The sequence below is a fragment of the Cornus florida genome, unplaced genomic scaffold (assembly GCF_030987335.1).
Source record: "Cornus florida cultivar Cherokee Brave unplaced genomic scaffold, ASM3098733v1 CherokeeBrave_3.0.0_Hap2_Chr10, whole genome shotgun sequence".
Classification (NCBI taxonomy): Eukaryota; Viridiplantae; Streptophyta; class Magnoliopsida; order Cornales; family Cornaceae; genus Cornus; species Cornus florida.
Window position 1 is genome coordinate 64,437,082 of NW_026775580.1, and position 19,817 is coordinate 64,456,898.

Below are 19,817 nucleotides of genomic sequence, written 5' to 3' on the forward strand. Positions count from 1 at the left end.
AATTGCCCCCGACCAAGTGTCATGCCCTACCCCAAGGGGCTTCATACCCTCTGAGTCCCTTTTCTTTGACCAGTATATTTGATGCATTTATGTTAGCAGCCCCTCTATTATTGGAACTGACTTCATAAGTCAGATTCTCTAACACCATCTATATATATACCTCTTCAAGCTGTTAAAGGACTCCCACCCAACCATCAAATTTACTGCCACTTGAGAAGCCAAACTCATCTACAGCAAAGTCATGGTAAGTTTATTAGAAAAAGTTCTCTCTAACCAATGTGTTTTATTCTTATTTATCTTTAGTCTATTGTTGGTCTCCTCTTCTCAATATGCTGCTGCTTCCGCAACTAATACCACGGGTGCAGTGAAGGAAGCAAAGGCTCTTCTAACATGGAAAGCTAGCCTTGACAATCAAAGCCAGTCTCTCCTGTCTTCTTGGGTTGGTGGCAGCCCTTGCAAATGGCATGGAATCAATTGTTACAGGTCAAGAAGCATCACATTTTTGAACCTTTCAAGTTATGGTTTGAGAGGTACCCTCCATAGTCTCAACTTCTCATCCTTTCCCAACTTGCACAGTATTGACCTTTTTAATAATTCGCTCTATGGGACCATTCCATCACATATTGGAAACCTCTCCAAACTCCGTTTTATTTGTCTTTCTTTAAATAAAATATCTGGGACAATTCCAACTGAAATAGGCCAACTAGCAAGTCTAAGAATCTTGTACCTCTCCAGAAACCTCATCAGTGGTTCTATACCACAAGAAATAGGAAATCTGAGCTCTCTTACTGAGCTCTCGTTGTTCAGGAACTACCTTAGAGGTGCAATCCCTGCTTCCATTGGAAACTTGCGAAACTTAACCATTCTACACCTTTACGAAACCGGACTTTCTGGATCAATTCCTTCTGGTATAGGAAACCTGACCAAGCTCACCCAATTGACCCTCCAAGAAAATCAGTTATCTGGCTTCATTCCTGCTGAAATAGGAAAGCTGAAATCCCTTTCTATTCTAAGATTGTGTGGCAACAGATTAACTGGCTCAATACCACATGAAATTGTTAACCTTACATATTTGAATACATTGCATCTAGGTGACAACATGATGTCTGGATATCTGCCACAAAATATATGCCTCTCAAGGGTATTTGTAAACTTCACCATTTTTAACAACAATTTTGTGGGTCCTGTCCCAAGAAGCCTGAAAAACTGCACTAGCCTGTTTAGAGTGAGGTTTGAAAGAAACCATCTAACTGGAAATATATCAGAAGACTGGGGCATATATCCAAATTTGAACTTCATTGACTTGAGTTATAATAAATTTTATGGAGAACTTGCTCCAAATTGGGGGAAGTGTCGAAGCTTAAAAGGCTTGAAAATCTCCCACAATAATATTTCTGGTAGAATACCAACAAAGTTTGGGGAATCAATTCAAACACTTGACCTCTCTTCTAATCATCTAGCAGGAGAGATTCCCAGGGAATTTGGTCGGTTGACTTCATTATTCAATCTTTCTTTGGGCCATAACAAATTTTCAGGCACTGTTCCATCAGAAATTGGGATGCTATCTAATTTGAGGCATCTTGACCTGGCTGCAAATAATCTGAGTGGTCCAATCATCAAAGAAATAGGAAATTGCATTGAACTACTGACCTTGAAATTGAGCAATAATAGATTTGAAGGAAATGTTCCTTTAGAGATTAGTAGTTTGTTCTCACTTCAACATCTTGATCTTAGTCAGAATTTACTTGTGGGATTTCTACCACCAGAGCTCGGAACAATGCCCCGCTTAGAAATATTGAATCTTTCCCACAATGAGCTCTCTGGTTCCATCCCACAAACTTTCAACCAAATGTTAAGCCTGACATCTGTTGACATATCCTACAATCAGTTGGAGGGCCCTCTTCCAAGCAACAAAGCCTTTCGCGAAGCTCCAACAGAAGCATTTACAAATAATAAAGGCTTGTGTGGCAACATCACTGGTTTGAAGTCCTGCCCCTCTGTGAAGATCCACGAGGCAAAAGGTAAGAAGGGTCGCCTGATCTTGATAGTGGTCTCTCTTTTAGGCAGTTTGTTTGTTCTCTTTATCATTGTGGGTGTTTTATCTTTGGTTTGGGTGAGAGTGAGGAACAAGGGAAAAAACAAGCCAGAAGATGCACAAAATGATAATTTGTTCGCAGTATTGAGCTATGATGGAAAGCTGGTATATGAGAACATCATTGAAGCAACAGAGAACTTCAACTCCAAATATTGCATTGGAGAGGGTGCCTTTGGAAGTGTATATAGAGCTGAGCTGCAAAGTGGTCAAGTTGTTGCTGTGAAGAAATTTCAAGCGTTGGAGGATGATGACAGGAATGCCAGTTTGAAAACTTTTACTAGTGAGGTTCAAGCACTAACAGATGTAAGACATCGGAACATTGTGAGGCTCCTTGGTTTCTGTTTGCATCCGCGAAATGCCTTCTTGGTTTATGAGTTCATGGAAGGGGGAAGCTTGGAGAAGATGCTAGGCAATGATGAAGCAGCAATGCAGTTTGGATGGATTGAGAGGGTAAATGTTATTAAAGGTTTGGCGAATGCTTTAGCCTACCTGCACCATAACTGCTCACCTCCAATAATCCATCGAGACATATCCAGCAAGAATGTTTTGTTAGATTCAAAGCATGAAGCAATCCTCTCTGATTTTGGCATAGCTAGGATTCTGAAGCCAGGCTCTTCCAATTGGACCTCATTTGCAGGCACCATTGGATACACTGCTCCAGGTAATTGGCCTTTGAAAACTATTTTAAAACCTATATCCTACTGCTAATATTTGGTTCGTTTTCTGGACAATATTGAGCATGATTGGACACATATATTTTGCAGAGCTTGCTTACACAATGGAAGTCAATGAAAAATGTGATGTTTATAGCTTTGGAATGGTGACAATGGAAGCACTTCTTGGAAGCCATCCAGGAGATTTCATCACATTTTTATCAACATCGACATCATCAACTGCCGGTCATACACTGCTGAAAGATGTATTGGACCAACGTCTCTCACAGCCGACGAATCAAGTTGCAGAGGATGTGGTCTTTATGATGAATCTGGCTCTTTCATGCCTGCTATCCAGTCCACAATCTCGGCCAACCATGCAACAAGCTTCTCAACGTTTATCATCTCAAAAGCAGCCTTTACCAGAGGGGTTCCACATGATAACATTAGGACAACTGTCTGATTTAATGTAGTTTTGACTTCCTATTTGTGTTTCTACATTTTCTCTTCTTAGTGGAAATAAAAGAAAGTGAAGTGAAAGGGAAGAAAATAAATTTTCTAGAAATTTTTTTTTTTTTTTGAAAAATATGTGAAATTACTATTTTGTGATTTTAATAACATGAAACTTACCACAAAAGAAAGGATAATATTGTAAATTCATAAAACTTTCTCAAGAAATCAAAATTTTCCTGTGTTTTTTGTAGGAAAATTTTACAATGAAGTTAGGTGGTTATGGGAAGTAATTTTCTCTCAAAAATTTTCTTTTCCTGCTAACCGAACTCCTAATTTGTTCAAAATAAATTCAATTTCCTTTATTTTCTCTTTGTTTCCATCTAACCAAACGGAGCCTAAGAATTCTAATTTTGGCGTCCCTATCAATGACTTAAGAGCTGTTTCAAGAATAATTGAATTTCCACATGTGGTTTAGAATGATGTCAATAGGACCCAAAGAAAATGCTAGTTTTATATTGCATCACATGCGTAGTTAATGCGCAAGACAGTTTTATTAATTGCTGGGTTGAGATTCAGATACAGGACTAATAACTCAGCAACAAATCATGACCACAAGCAATGTTTCAGTGTCAATAACAAGTAATGCTTCAATCTCAAATCGTGACTTGATAGATGTAGAGATGAACACCCGTTCTGAAATATAGCATGAATCTAATGTAGATACATACATATATATATATAGAGAGAGAGAGAGAGAGGCAGAGGATCGTACCCTTGTAGACAAATCTCTTTGTAGAGATTCTTAGACCTTCAAGCTTTGATCCCTCTCTTTTTCTTGTTCCTTTTAAGCTCCACCAACCTCAAAATTCCATAGACATCACCTCTATATACCCATAAGCAATGTATGATCGATCCATAAGCTATGCTAGTGGGAGCTATTTCAAGAGAGAAGTATATATATATGTCTTGAATGAAATATCTATATAATTTTAGAGCGCTCTAAGCACTCCCATCTTTTAGTTAGTGTGCTCCTAGCAACCCCTACAACCAACAATATATGGCATTCACCCTTGTTTAACTCATTACATTTTACCATGAAAAAAAAAAAACATGATAAGATTGGTTAGGAAAGAAAGGAAAATAGATAATATTATTATTTGTTAATTACTTGTCTGTTGGAAAAAGAAAGAAAAAAAAAATGATACTAATCATGTTTAGAAAAAAAACAAAAAGATAGTATTTTAATAAATTTATTATCATACCTCTTTTTTCATAAATTTTATCTTTTTAAAAAAATTTAGTTAAAAAAGTTAACCTTTCTTTTTCCTTTCCTCCCATCTTTGAGAGGATAAAAAAATCAACACATATAATTTATTTCCTTCTAAATTTCCTGTTTCCTTTCTTTTTCTTTAAAATTTCGTAACAAACATAACATATCATTTCCTTCCATTACCTTTCTTCTCTTTTCCTTTCAATACCATCCAACCTACTGGGCCTCAGAGGTGAGGATCTAATTTGGGCCCAAATCTTCATTGGCAAAAATGGACATCAATATTGTTAAAAAAATAAAATAAAATAAAGGGCTTCAATAATTAGCCCAGGCCATGTCATGGCCCTAATTCAATTCAACCAATTTAATTATTTTTAGTTCCAATTGACTATGTTAATTAATGAAATAACCTCTCTGTGCAAAATTAGCAAATGAATAAACAAATTATCATCAATTCAAATGCATAATTAATTATTTATTTTCACTCATTGGTTATACCCATTTGATCACTTGAAAAATCTTTTTTTTTGGGGGACAAAATAATACATATTTGGTAATATATATATATATATATAAAGCATTTTATCACAAAATATACTTTAATTTACCGGGATCAAATTAATTATCGTGGAGATAAATATATAAACGTAATTGTAAACTTGAGATTATGTTTCAAAGTCAATAACCAATGACTATTCAAACTTTCAAAGTATCCGAATTTTAGACTACATATTGTCTTCTAAATAAATCAAAGGACCAACCAGTCAAAGCAAGGCTGCGAGGGTTCATTCGTCTCTCATACTTATCGTGCATCATGTTCAATTCTTGGCAAATACGTAATCCATCTTTTATCAAAGAATTAGAACATATGAAAAATAATAATGTGGTGTTCTTGATTTATTGTGACCTGAGTACGAAAATTCCTTATACACATGAATCAATAAACATGTTCAAAGAACATTTCGATTCGCGTCATAAATTGAACAATACACATATCCATTCAATAATACGTATGTAAAACATTATAAACACGTATTCATTCAATAAAATGTCAATTTTAATCCATTTAATTTGCTATGCACGCAAACAATCCCGACAGGCAGATCCTAAATTATTTAAGTAAGGCGACATATTTTATGAGCTCATCAAACCAAAATCATCCCCGGCGATGGTTTTCTATCCATTCCTACTACCTTTTCCCTTCTGGGAAATGAAAATGGATTCCCTATTCCCATTAGACGACAAGTTTGGTTGGAAAAAATAAAAATAAAAGAAATGAAATGGAGAGAGATGGAATTTTTTTTTTTTTTTTTTTTTTTTTTTTTTTGGCTGTGTTTGGTGTAAAATGTTTGAAGGAAAATAAATGGAATTAAATAATTTAGAGTGATACATTAAAGTTTAACCTTTCTTATCTCCTCAAATTTTGGAAAGAGTGAATGAAAAGACTATTATTTTTAATAAAACTTTATTAATTAATAATGTGTCCTTATTTTTATAAAATACAAAATTTGTCATTTTCCTTCTTTTACTTCATTGAATCATTAATCAACCAAACATACAATTCTTCTCGTTTCATTTCCCTTCTTTTATTTTCTTTTCTTTAACAATCAATGTCCTTTTTATTCTTTTCACTGTACCAAACATAGCGCTAGTTCCTTAAGTGTGATATCTTCTCATTTAATTTCCCTTCTTTTATTTTATTTTCTTTAACAATCAATGTCCTTTTTATTCTCTTCCACTGTACCAAACATAGTATGCGGAATTTGATCCCAAATCTCTTGTAGAGCATCCTACAATTCTCCTGCAGGAAGGATCATTTTCAGCTGGTCATATATTTCTCCTCTGAAGAAACAATTATTGCAGGAACACTTCTAAACTGATTTAAGGAGATAAATCTTACGACCTACGAGATTAGGTTAAAGAGAAAACACAACCAAAAAGGAAGGAAAATTATGGTTGTCTGTCATTCTTGAACATGTGGAAGTGGCAAGAAAATGCATGAAGACCCACAGCTAACACAATTCCCACAACATTGACCATCTGACATGAATCTCCTTAAAATGATGGCAATGATAAACAATCAGGAGAGTAACGCCGACCGGGTCCGTGGGGGAGCCAGATGGAAGGGAAGGGAAAAGTATAGGTGTGAATCCATGGCAGAGCTCTCTCTCTCTAGAATTCTAGAGAGAAGCTCCCCCAACCCCCAACAACCAAAAGAAAAACTACTGTATAACTGCCCTGCTTTTATACATGCACTGAACTTGACCAATCTCTCACTGGGAAAAAAATGTGTTTAATAAAGCCACATTTCTGGTAATTAAGAAAATTAAGAGCATCCGGTATGCATCATACACCTTCTTTATCTATTTTTTAAAAAATAGAGTACCACATAAGCATTATTTAATAAATAAAATACTTACATGGTACTCTACTTTTTTATTGAAAATTGTTCTACGGTATGCAACATCAATATCTCATGTTGAGAAAATGAACCAAAAGCTAACAAAGAAAATATTAAAATATTATAACATGGATATATATTATCATGTGATTGTCTAACTGCAGAGAACGAAACAGACAATAACAGGTGAGGACCACTAATTAAGGACTCTATCATTCACCCATACCAGCCCCCTCTTTCTCTACTTTACTGAAATCTACTCTACATTTATCCCGACCTCGGATGCTCTAAGGTTTTCGCATGAAATCCGTTGGATCAATGCTTTGAACTCTCCTTTACATGGGAAGATCACACCCCGTATTCTCTATAAAAACAGTTATCCTAGGGAAAATTCTCTGATAACTCTCCTCTCTCAAAGGGGAGGTGAGGGGTTCGACCTTCTTAGTATGGAGAATTTGTGAAATGTGTGTACTTACCAAACCAAAAAAAAAAATCCCATTATGGTTCAACAATACAATCCACATCAAATATATATATATAGTGTAAAGAAACTTAAGGCATACAAATGCTGAGTGTGCATATCAAGAAGCTGAAGTAGGCCTGGTCATATCAAGCAGATCAAGTAGCCATATATATAGTAAATCAATTTCAGGAGTAAAGAACCTGGTATAGAGAGAAACCAACCATGACATCAGGCAAGTTGAAGCAGAATCTAATTGTTTCGAACCTGTACAATCTTGTACATTCAAGTTTAGATTAGCAAGGCAACAGAATAATACAAAGTCAAAATAACAGCTCAAGCAATTGGGAGCAAAATTAGCTTTACAAAGTCAACAGACGCATGAAGGTCATCCATGCAACTTAAGCTGTTTAGTCTACATACATCAGCGCTGAATTCTAAATAATGTACATGTGGTGGTCCAAGATAGATAGATAGATAGATACCGGTGGCTAATGCTAGTAAGAACAACAACACTTCTCAATACGAACAAATGAACATCACTTCTTTAAGAGGTTGCCTGAGAAAATCTTCTTGCAATAGGGACTGGTGCGTAGGGTCATGTGAGGCCGGACTGCTTCAACTAATGAAGCGTGGAGACGTCCCTGTTATGAGATGAAAATAAAAGATTTAGCACACCAAACACAGGCACCCACAAATGCGCGCACACACAACCTGAATTTTCTAGATATTTGAATTGCTAATTTAAATGCCAAGACAAAAAAAAAAAAAAAAAAAACTTAGGTTCATGAAACTGAATCTTTCAGTAGTTCGCCAAATTTCCAGTTGTTGCCCAAAATTTGTCATCTGATTTCACTTCGGTGTGAAAAAGTATTTAGCCAATCATCAACTTTTCAAATTATGCCCCAAAATTAAACTTGATACAACAAAAGTGTGTTGGCAACATGAGAGATGTGTTGGCTCCAAACCTTGGTATATACAAGTGCAGTTTTAATCACGTAGTTGGCATAAGGGTCTTGCAGCAATTGTTCAAAGAGAGGCACCGAGAGAAATTCATTGATTATTCTTGACCGGCTTTCTTCAAAATACTTCACGCACTTCTCAACCACGTGACTGCTGAATTTTTGCATAGAGAGGTATACGTAGTGCCCTTCAAACTGAGAAGTTAACATGGAAGCGGCTGATGGGATCTTAAGCTCTATAATATACTGGACAACATAATTTCTGCAACACAAAAGGACAATACTCAAGTCACATGACAAAATACTGTGCTGAAAGTTTGCAGCTAACAGATATATAATCAAAAGAAAACATTGCTGTGACCCTGCATGACCGAAGAAATGAGAAATTTTAGTGGTGACATAATAATAATAATAATAAATCAACAGTTTCACAAATATAAGATTCTAAACAGCAAGTATGAATAGAAATTACTATCAATTTGAGGTTTACAGGATCCATTAAATGCAACGAAAAATTAGGAAATGGTTAATAATATTAAGAAGTGAAATGTCCAGAACCAATTCCAAAATCACTAGAGCACCCTCATCACTATAACTACAAGCAGTCTGTCTTATTAGAGGCTAAAAGATGTATGCATTCAGGCAGCAATCCAAATCTTCAAAAAGGCACAAAATTGGGCAATAAGAAATAACATGTCCGTTAGTGTAATCACAATGTGATTGTTAAAAAATAATAATAATAAATAGGAAGTAACATGTTCATTAGCGCAACCACAATGTCAATGTTGAAAAATGGTGAAGAAAGTAGCATAAGATAAAATGCATCCATTTAACAATAGGACTAACCCAATGAATGTGAAATATGAAACATGGATATGATTATGAGTTGACAAGGAAAAGCTTGCAAGCACGATATTGCCTCTGAGAAAAGGTGGGTTTAATACAATCAAAGGTGAAAGCTTTTAGAAAAGACATATTACCCCTTTTGGAAAATATAAAATTAAATGGGTGACGATGATGAGAATGGAGGGAGGATGCTACAAGAATATGAGTTGAAGCTGTGAAAAACAACGTAATTGCTAGAGTTTAATAGAAACTCTATATACAACTAACTAGAGAAGAGGACTTGTATAGGTGATTCAATTATTTGAAACTAAAGCTTCATAAATTGAATTTTCTAATATTCTAGAGGCATAAAGCGTACTTCTACAAAGAAACATGTATCACATTCCATCACAGATAAAATCACAATAATAATATAACTGAATAGAAAAAGAAAAGAAAAAGAACCATGGACATATAAAACAGTAGCAACAATTGCTCAAAGGATTAGAAAGTGTTAACAATCATCTACTCTAAAAGCTTAACCTGTTAAAGAGGGTGTAACTTTAATATTTAAATCCTTCAACACGCCCCCTCACATGTGGCCTTCTTTTGGTCTAACACGTGTTTTCCAAATTTTAATTCTCAGGGTGATGGTGAGGTTTGAACTCGAGACCTTTGGCTCTAATACCATGTTAACAATCATCTACTCTAAAAGCTTAAGTTGTTAGAGAGAGTGTAACTTTAATATTTAAATCCTTCAACAGAAAGAATAGGGGATTAGTGAAGTATGACATGTGCCTCACAATTCAAAACATAAAAAGGCACAAAAGCTGCAAACTTATAACTGAGCCTTCATGTGATATTGACCATATTTCTTATCCCTATTTGCATTTCAGTGGATTGGTCTGAAGCAACAAGATGCCAAACAAGTTTATTAGTAAAAGTACGCTCAAAAGAACCAGCAAACCAGCACAAGCATAAGACCTTAATGCCTAAGGCAAAGAATATACCTGTTAAAAACTTGTTTGAATTAGTATGAATTCATTAACTGTAGGCCTAAATAGAAATATAAAGAAAAAAGAATATGGGGACAATGATCAAGTATTCTATAGTTCTGTGATACTGTAAACAATCTCATCTCCTGAACATAGGCTAAACGGGCGTAAAATGTTCATCATTTTTCATAATTAATCCTATACCAACAAAATGCCAAACAAGCTTATTAGAAAAAGTATGCTCAAAAGAACCAGCACAAAGCATAAGTCTAAGAGGCAACCATCAACCTTAATGCCCAAGGCAAAGCCTAAAATTTAACTGTTAAAAACTTGTTTAAATTAGTCTGAATTCTATAGAAAGATAAATATAAAAAATATGGGGGTAATGATCAAGTATTCTATAGTTCTGTGATACTGTAAACAATTTCATCTCCTGAACATAGTCCAAAAGCACGTAAAATGTTCATATTTCATAATTAATCCTATAACTTTAGGCTTTGTGCATCAGAAAAACAACAACAAATTGATATCATCCAGACTCTTTCCACTTACCCAAAAGCATCTTGAGCGAGGAGAAACCCATTAGAGGCAATTTCTGCAACTAATTTTTCACGATATTTCCCAGTTGAATGAGCAATGCATCGATTTAAAACACAACATCCATGTCGATGAGTTGCTATACCAACACAGAACTTTGCAGCAACATCAAAAATGAACTGTCAAAGATAAATAACAGGGGAAGGGGAAAAAGAAAAAAAGACTGAGTATCAATTTGCACAAAAATTAGCGGATTCTGTGAAAAGCATGTTTTGCATGTAGACTAAATATAAGACCATACCAAGAAGGCAAACAAAATTACAGGTTTAATAGAAAGGCTATATCATTGAAGGTTTCCCACAGGTTCAAATTCAATGAAAAGCATATAAATTGATTTTAGATTTTAAAGGTTCCCAAGGGCCCAAACATATAAATAAACCGGGTGTATTCATTCTAACATGAATAAATATGTCAAGAAGGCAAGAAAAAAGACTAAAATCCTGGAACAGCAAGAAGTAGCAGTGAGCATTATCGATTCAGAAAAGCAAGAGAGATCTCCATTTTATAGAACTTCATGAACAATTTTAAGGAAGCATGTGACAATTCACATGGATCCAAGTGAATACATCCCATACAACATTAAGAGGAATGATGGTATATTTTTGAAAGTAGAACACCAATAATCTATTCATGAATGATGAAGGTGAAGAAAGAAACTAAAGACATCAACTTGGTTTAGTACAAATAAGATTAGAGTGAAGATAATATAAGAGTGACCACCAAAGGCTGTAGCCTAGTGGTATCTCCTCTACCTCCCAAAGGGAATGGTGAGGGTTCGAGTCCCCGTAGGGACAAGTGGGTGCGTGAGTTTCTTGCAAATGAAGAAAAAAAAAAAAAAAAAAAAAAAAAAAAAAAAAAAAAAAAGATAATATAAGAGTGGAAATGAGTGGTGTTGGTGAAGTACAAGCATCTTTTACTCACTCTCCATGCCACACCCTATGGACATAAGAAGAGAAGTTTGAGGAGCAACTCTATATGGTATTACACTTTTACGCAATCGTCTACACATTAACTACAGAGTAAAAACAGAACGAAAAAAAATTCAAATTTCAAAAGTGAAATAAAGATGAAACAGAAGAATCACCTCAAGTTAAAATAGTTTTATTGATAGATCGTGCAAAACCTAGAAAAGCTATATTTAGATAATAAAATGCATTTGTAATGTTCTACTTAAATCCATGCAAATTCAAATAAATTGAATCCAGAAAAGCAAAACCATAAAGGAAAATATTACCAGTAGAATTTGAAAGAAAAAGAATCATGCAAGAAAGTATAGGCTGAGACATGAAACGTATAACAAACCATAACCAATTTTTAAATTAAACAATACAAAAATCCGAGGCCTGCCAAGAGGAAGTGTTCTACAGGGCCCATCCATCAATTCCTTAGCATTTAGAATGAAATATTGTTGCTATAGTACCTCAACGATTTCAAATCAGTAAGCGCTCTTTTGGGCGGCATTATACATTTACACAATGTCACACATCAAGTAAATGTAAGGAAAGGTTTCTAATGGTGACAATTGTGTTATAATTCCAGCACCATCATCCATCAGAAGGAAAATTGATAGGATAGCAGAGTGGAAAACGTACAAATTAGCAATGCTTTATGGAGAAGAATAAGGAAATTAGAAGATAACATGTTATACAAATTAGTGCTTTGAGATGATTGAGTGGCTAAACTAGGGGGAAATCCATTAGCAGTAGAAGGTGATTTTTGTTTATTGGCATGGTCTGATTATCCAAGCTGGTAGAGATGAGTAGATTGATATGGTAGGAATTGAAGATGCTTGTTGGCTACAAGATATGAAGCTTCCGGAGATAATTGAAAAATGACCTGTGACAAAATGCCATGGTGAAGCAGGATTCCACTCATTCAAATGATGTGTAACTGATTAGCTAAATTAAATAATTGTTGACCTATTACAGGCACATTAGACTGCATACAAAATATACATAGTATTTGATTATCCTTGTAGAGCTTTCTACTTGAATACAATCACACTCCTCAATTGTGTTCATGCAATTCAAAACAAAATCACAAATAAAGTCTCATGTAGCCAACTGCAGGTAATTGGAACACTGCTGTTTTTGTTTGAACAGCATTATCGAAAGCAATAGCAATCCATAATCAAAAACAGTCTTCACAACATATTAGCTTATTAGGAAATGCTGCACTACGATCAATAGAAACACATGAGAAGTAATTTAGAAATTCAACAAAATGGAAGGAACTAAAGAATAATGTTGATTTGATGATGCATAGTGTTCATTCACAAACAGGTTAAATCTCACTATCATCATTCAGAAGAAAACATAAACACCTTATTATCATCGTTGCTAAGGCATTCCAAGCAATGCTGTAGCACATGATTTCCATTGGGGTCCTTAATGAGATCAAGAAAACCTGGTTTGAGTGCAGACACAAGCAATGTAATCTGCTGCCTGGTTTTGAGAGTCTCAATCAACTTCTGCACCACACGTGTGCTGATACCACAACACAGATTCATTTAGACATAATGAAAGCATTTCAAATATTAACAAAATTCTGCCATGGAAAAGGATTAGAAATTGAAGGACTTACCCATGTGTGTTCAAAGAAATTCTGACAAGTTCTCTGGGTTCTTCAGTCACCATAAACACAATCTGTGTTCTTTGTTCTTCATTGCAGACATCCAATAACTTCTGCATAAGGTAATTTCCAAATGGATTGATCATAAGTTCAACAACATGATTGATAATTTCATTAAATACTATTTGCTTGTCTTGATGGGTTCCTTCTTCAAATATGCTTTGTAAGAAGCGACAACCTTGCTGATCCTTGGCCAGTAAGTACATATAACCCTGTAGCTCAGCCAATGATCTATGATTTAGCTGCAGATTCGAAGTGCTATCACTCAATCCATTTTCAATAATTCCTCCATATTCAGATTGCATATACATGTCCAGTCCTTTCTCTCGCCGATTCAGCATTGCAATCTCATAGTAGGAATCCTTCTTTCGACCATTGCATCGATCACGCCCCTTGTCAGAAACATGTTTCGAACTCCTTCCCTGAAAAATCAAGCTATCTTCACAACTAAAACCCTCAAGATCCGTTGACAAAAGGGATGGAGGGACACAACCATTTGAGATTGCAGTAGTCTTTTGTTTCAACATTGAATGATTATATATTGGGTTTTCCACACTCGAACCAAATTTGGGATTCATCAACCTAGAGGAATTCATTGGATTCAAGATACCCATATCTCCATTAGAATCCAAACCACTTTGTTGTGAGCAATAGAAATCGTCACTCAGATTATTAAGCACACTAGAATATGGACTCTGTACTTGAACTCCATTATTGCAACAGCCCCTTCCTTGCCTCCTTGTTTGATCCATCAGAAAATCTGTCATGTTACTATAGCAACTGGGGTCAGACTGCAAAACATTCGACTGACTTTGAGTGAGACCAGACCTCATCAAATCACCAACATTATATCCCTCTGGCCAACCAACTAGAGTCTTCCTCATATCACCATCCAAACTCGTCAAGTTTCCCTGATTCAACGACTGAAACTCTCCATAATCACAACCATTGTTCCTAAAACCTTCGAATGCGCTATAATTTTCAACATTTCGTGGACTAATACCACTCAAATGCCGATCAGAGAACCCAAACCCAGATGGGTCCGTCTGGAAATTCCCACCCATCAAACACTTCTTGTTCTCATCCCCAATATTGAATCTGTAGAGATTTTCAGATAAATCGTGTTCATACCCATTGGAGTTGTTCACAAACTGAGAATCCGAGTAAAGGGGACTCGGTGTTCCGTACATGGAATCATCAAATGGAGTTAAAGACGGTGAAAACCCATTATCAGAAGAACAAAACCCAGTAGAGGAAGAACAAGACGGACTAATGGGTGAAACACTCATAAGCAGATGATGCTTATTTTGATGACGAAGATTGTGATTGAGAGGGATGTCATTCAACATTTCCAGCGCCCTTTCAACTAGAGCGTTCCCTGAACTCTTCCTTTCTTTCCCAGCTCGTTTATCTGGAAACATCATAAAACCCAAAGATATATATAGATATGTGTGTGTGTGTGTGTGTGTGTGTGTGTGTGTGTGTTATGTATACAGAGTCACAGACTACAGATACAGAGAGTTACAGAGATAATGACACCAAAAATACAGAGAAAAGACAAACTAATCCCAAAACCCAGGTCAGATATGAATTTATAGGTGTTAAGGAATATATATCAACAAGAGATTTCAATCAGTACGCAAAATACAAGAATTTCAGTAGCATTTGTATTTGATTTGGTTTGGGGTTCTTAGGGACGAAGGTAAAGAATCGATATATATATATATATAATATTATATAGAGAGAGAGAGACAAAGATGGGTTTTGATTTCGACGGATTGTTTTGAGTGGAAAAGCGTACAGTCTGTTAGTGTTCATTGTCACGCCATTAAGATGAAGAGAGGAGGAAATGGCAATATGCAAAGACACATACACGGAAAAAGGAGGAGAGAGAATGGGGCAAGACTAGGCATTCACAGTCTTCTGAGATGGAAGGGTTTTAATATTTATTTTAGTTAAGTTTATTAATTTTTAATTAATGACTAGTAATTGTTTTAGTTATGTTTTTTAATTTTTAATTTTTAATTTTTAATTTTTGATTTTTGATTAGTTATTGTTTAGTCAACTTTGATAGGAATTCCTATTTAGGATTTGCATCCAAAACAGATAGCTGCTAAACCTCCTTTATAGTAACGAAGTAACAAACCAACCTTAATTTTCTCCCTTATGTTGATCTGTTACACAATGACTAAGGTACCCTTGTCATTTATAATTAATTTTCTCTCAATCCGTTACAATAGGACTAAAATACCCTTTATCATTTACCAAAACCTCCATTTTTTTTTTTTTTTTTCTTTTTTGTCTATTTCATACAAACCCATCTACCATATAATTGCCTAATTTTATATTTTTTTTTCTTTTTTGGTTCAAGTAGAGGGCATGAATGACTATGTATTATACACCTAAATTCAAACTATCCAAGATGTATGAGGTTCAACTTTCACAAGATGCAACAATACTTGTGCTTCTTCATCGCCTTGCTAGATTGTATTTATTGAGAATCTACACGTACCAAGTCACCACTCACCAAATTAGAAGGATTTTTTTTTTTTTCTTTTTTCATAGAGGAGGTATCCCCACACTTTACGGGTGAGACTAATCTACATCAGGGCATACTCAATACCCTCACAAGTCACCGGACAAATTCAAGACTCAATCTGACTACAACTTAATCTGTGTAAGTACCTCTGTAAAAATTATTTACCCAGAAACTCAAACCCGTGATACTTTGTATTATTCACTTGTAATAAGTATAAAATTAAATTAAAGAAAACTCCATCATTTTAATGGAAAATCTCATTTTAAACTAACTATGCAGTACAAATAATAAATAGGGCTTTTATTGTAGTGAGAGATAATCAGTTCTTTGATTAATGTGTTAATTAATACAGTATATAGCTACGATAACACTCACTATTGTTGACCATAATTTTTCTTTAATTTTGATAATGTTTGCAACAAGTTGGTTCAAAAAATGAACATATATAATTCACTAAAATTACTATTTACAAATATACTTTTGGGGAGAAATTTGTTGTATGTACACTTCAAAATTCTAGAAGTTACTCCAAACATAACTTCATATATATATATATATATATTAACTTTTCGAAAAAAATACAAATTTAAATTGCAATATATTTAAATCCATGAATTGGTGTACAACACTGAATTTCAACTCGGAGTGGGACTCAATTACGAAAAATGTGTCACACTCCAGCTAGAGAGAATCTCTACCTCTAATAAGAGTACTATATTGGGTAAAATTCCAAATACATAATGGATAAAGTACTTGCTATGCTATTATCATTCCAATCGCTTGGTGCCCAAGAAAGAGGACTATCATGTCTTTTTACATGTCAGATTGGGACTCTGTGGTTTGCTGAAACGTGCCCACCTTGGTTTCTACTTTATTGATTACTTTGACTAGAGTTTGAAAAGGGTTTACTTCAATTTCTTAATAAATCAAATAGTGAAAGATATTATTTTCAAATCTAATATTTTAATATACAAGAATTTCTATTTTATATTAAGAATTATATGGCAACGGTGAAGAGAGAAAAAAATTTGAAATCCCTTTGAGCCACCTTAACGCTGTATGTGGTGGGAAGGAAGAAATGTGAAGAGAAAATAAATAAAAAAAAGAATGAACTTCTTTTAATTGGTAGAGATGATATAAAAAAAGAAATAAAAATAAGAACAAAAGAAAAAGGATGAGTCATGCTTCCTCCTTTACAAATTTTTATTCACGAAAAAAAGGAGGGAAGACATTGTTGTAGAACAAAACATAAGGAATTTTCCTGATAATTGTTCAATGTATGCTTCTTGAAAACAGGGAATTTAAATTCTCTTGAAACCACCCCTAGAAAAATTTTCTAGTTATAACGCGGAGCTGGTGAGACGAGTATGCATGTATTCAGTAATGAATTATGTAATAGGCTTAGAAGCCCAACTGAGAAAAAATAATAATATACAAATAAACAGAGGGCCATTTTACCATTTTGTATAAATGGACTATACTGTTTATATAGATATGGTAAAGGGTGCATCACTTGTGATAATTATTCATCGAGATTTGTATATCATTTGTGATAATTACGTAGAAATATATCACTTGTAATACTTATCAAACCAAACCAATCGAAACTGATCTTATACAACCTGGGTTGTTTCGGATTATGTTATTTCATTGATCGGTTCAATTTCAATTTTGTTAGAACTGTTAAATTGTTTTGATTCTAGGATACTCTCAACAAACAAGTTGAACTTTGTGCACAGATGTCAATTGATCTGATCCCCCACAATAGTTCGATTCCAATTTAAAAAATAGTTAAACCGTTAAGATTGATTAGTAACCCAAACAAACCAATTAATTTGAATTAACAGTTGTTATGCATAAGTGCATATATATATATATATATATATAAGTGGGCAACAGTTCATTTATTAAAGATAAAAAATAGTATTAATTAGAATATGTGGAAAATAATTGTATGAAAAAATAAAAAAATGTATACACATTACAAGTAGAATAGATAAAATTAAATTTGACATTCACATGTCCTGATATTTCCAGTAAATTATAAATCATTACAAATAAATAAAAATAGACACATTAATTTTAGAGAATAAAATAATGACATGACACAATAACTTTAGAAAGTGGTGGTATGCAATGAATAATTTTTCATAATTTCTCCTTTTATTGGAGATTAAAAAAAAAAAAGTACTAATTATATATCATTTGTTTCATCTTAGAAATATATAAAAGAAAGGAAGTCAGTACAATATCCCAATAGAACATTTAAATTAGATGGATTTTTGTGTGTATTATAGAGTCTTAAAATGGAGATATCATAAATAAATGAATATTATATATAATTTAAGTTATGCCTAATATGATCATAAATGTTCACTCCAAGCACAACTAAGAACTGGAACTGATAAACAAGTGACCCCATAAGTTTAACAATATTGGTCAATTTAAACTACCGTTTTAGAGGTCAAATATACATAAATGCTAGTAATTCACAATATTCCATATTTACTTTATTTCTCTAAAGTTGCTTCATGAATTCTTATTTAATGTTATAATCTTAACTTTTTCAAATTTAATGTTATAATCTTAACTTTTTCAAATTTAATGTTAACTCAAATGACTGTTACATTTGCCTCTTAGTTTGCTAAATTATAACATGACATATTAATTTTAGATATATATAAAATTAAAAAAAAAAAATAAAGTAGAATAAAAAGAAAGAGCATAACATTTCTCTCTCAAGTCACTACATAAGTTATTTTTTTACAAAATACAGTATTAATTAGAATATGTGAAGAAAAGGTATATAAACAATTAAAATTTTATACACAATTTTTTTTTTTTTTTTTACTTTACTCCTTTAAGGATTTAAACACTCACTATTAACTTTAAAAAGTATAAAAGATATCACTAACCACAAAACAATTGGTCTATACTCTATACACATTGATAAGTAGTATATATATATATATATAAAGAAATATATAATATATTCGTTGATCCATACTTATTGGATTAAAATATACTAAACAAAGGTTATACGAACATATTTAGAGCGGTGTTTAGAACACTAAACAAATATTTTTCTAACCTAACCTTTCTTTAATTTTTTTTGAATATTTTAATAAAATTATATTATTATATTTATTTATTTTGTCATTGGCAAGAAACTCACACACAGAAGTGGAGCCCAAAAAAACGTTTTTAAGATTTTTACCATACTCCTAAAAATAGTTAATTTACCAAATAAAATTTAAACAAAAAAATTTTGAGAAACATAAATTTTTGTTATTATGATAGTACACTCATAATTACTTCATTTACATATACACATGTATATTAATTTAAAAGAGAAAAATACATTGATGTCCCCTCATTTTTAATAAAAATGCATTCACTTGTTTTCTCTTTTTGTCACACATTTTAGTTTTACGGTTTTTACAATTAAAATATCTAAAATTATATACTAATCACTATTTGCGAGTTTTGGGTTGTGAGACCTAAATGGCAAAATGTCAATAACAACAACGATATCATATATGTATAAATTTTTCTAATTGTCACTTTCTAAATGACAAATTGTATGGCTATTAATTTTTTGAATAAGTTACTAATTAAAGTTATAGAACTTGTGTAATTTTATTTAGTTAAAATTATTATTTTTCTGAATCTTTCATGAAGATAATAATGATATATTTTTTCAAAAGTAAAATCAAAGTAGTCAAAAGGTTTTTCCAAAATGACTTTTTGAATAATTAAACAATTATCAAAGAAAATTTGATTCTTTAACAATACGCTCTTTATCTCTTCATTTTGTACTTAAAAATTATCGTTTACTACTCTATATATTTCTTTCTCATATCTTTTTTTTTTCTGTTTATTAAAGTTGCATTTATTTTTTTCATTTTAAAATTTTCTATAGGTATATATATTATG

General features: G+C 33.3%; 2 protein-coding genes across 2 annotated transcripts; one reads left to right on the forward strand and one right to left on the reverse strand.

Moving 5' to 3' along the window:
- The first annotated feature begins 201 nt into the window (after positions 1-201).
- Positions 202-3,363, forward strand: LOC132280019 (MDIS1-interacting receptor like kinase 2-like). The gene is made up of 2 exons (XM_059782125.1): positions 202-2,756; positions 2,860-3,363. The coding sequence occupies exons 1-2, from the start codon at positions 242-244 to the stop codon at positions 3,219-3,221; spliced, it is 2,877 nt and encodes a 958-aa protein (XP_059638108.1). The 5' UTR covers positions 202-241; the 3' UTR covers positions 3,222-3,363.
- A 4,279-nt stretch (positions 3,364-7,642) lies between these two features.
- LOC132279919 (putative pumilio homolog 7, chloroplastic) lies at positions 7,643-15,310 on the reverse strand. The gene is made up of 5 exons (XM_059781989.1): positions 13,295-15,310; positions 13,035-13,197; positions 10,667-10,830; positions 8,301-8,556; positions 7,643-7,976 (listed from the first exon to the last, which is right to left on the reverse strand). The coding sequence occupies exons 1-5, from the start codon at positions 14,764-14,766 to the stop codon at positions 7,872-7,874; spliced, it is 2,160 nt and encodes a 719-aa protein (XP_059637972.1). The 5' UTR covers positions 14,767-15,310; the 3' UTR covers positions 7,643-7,871.
- Between the last annotated feature and the right edge of the window lie 4,507 nt (positions 15,311-19,817).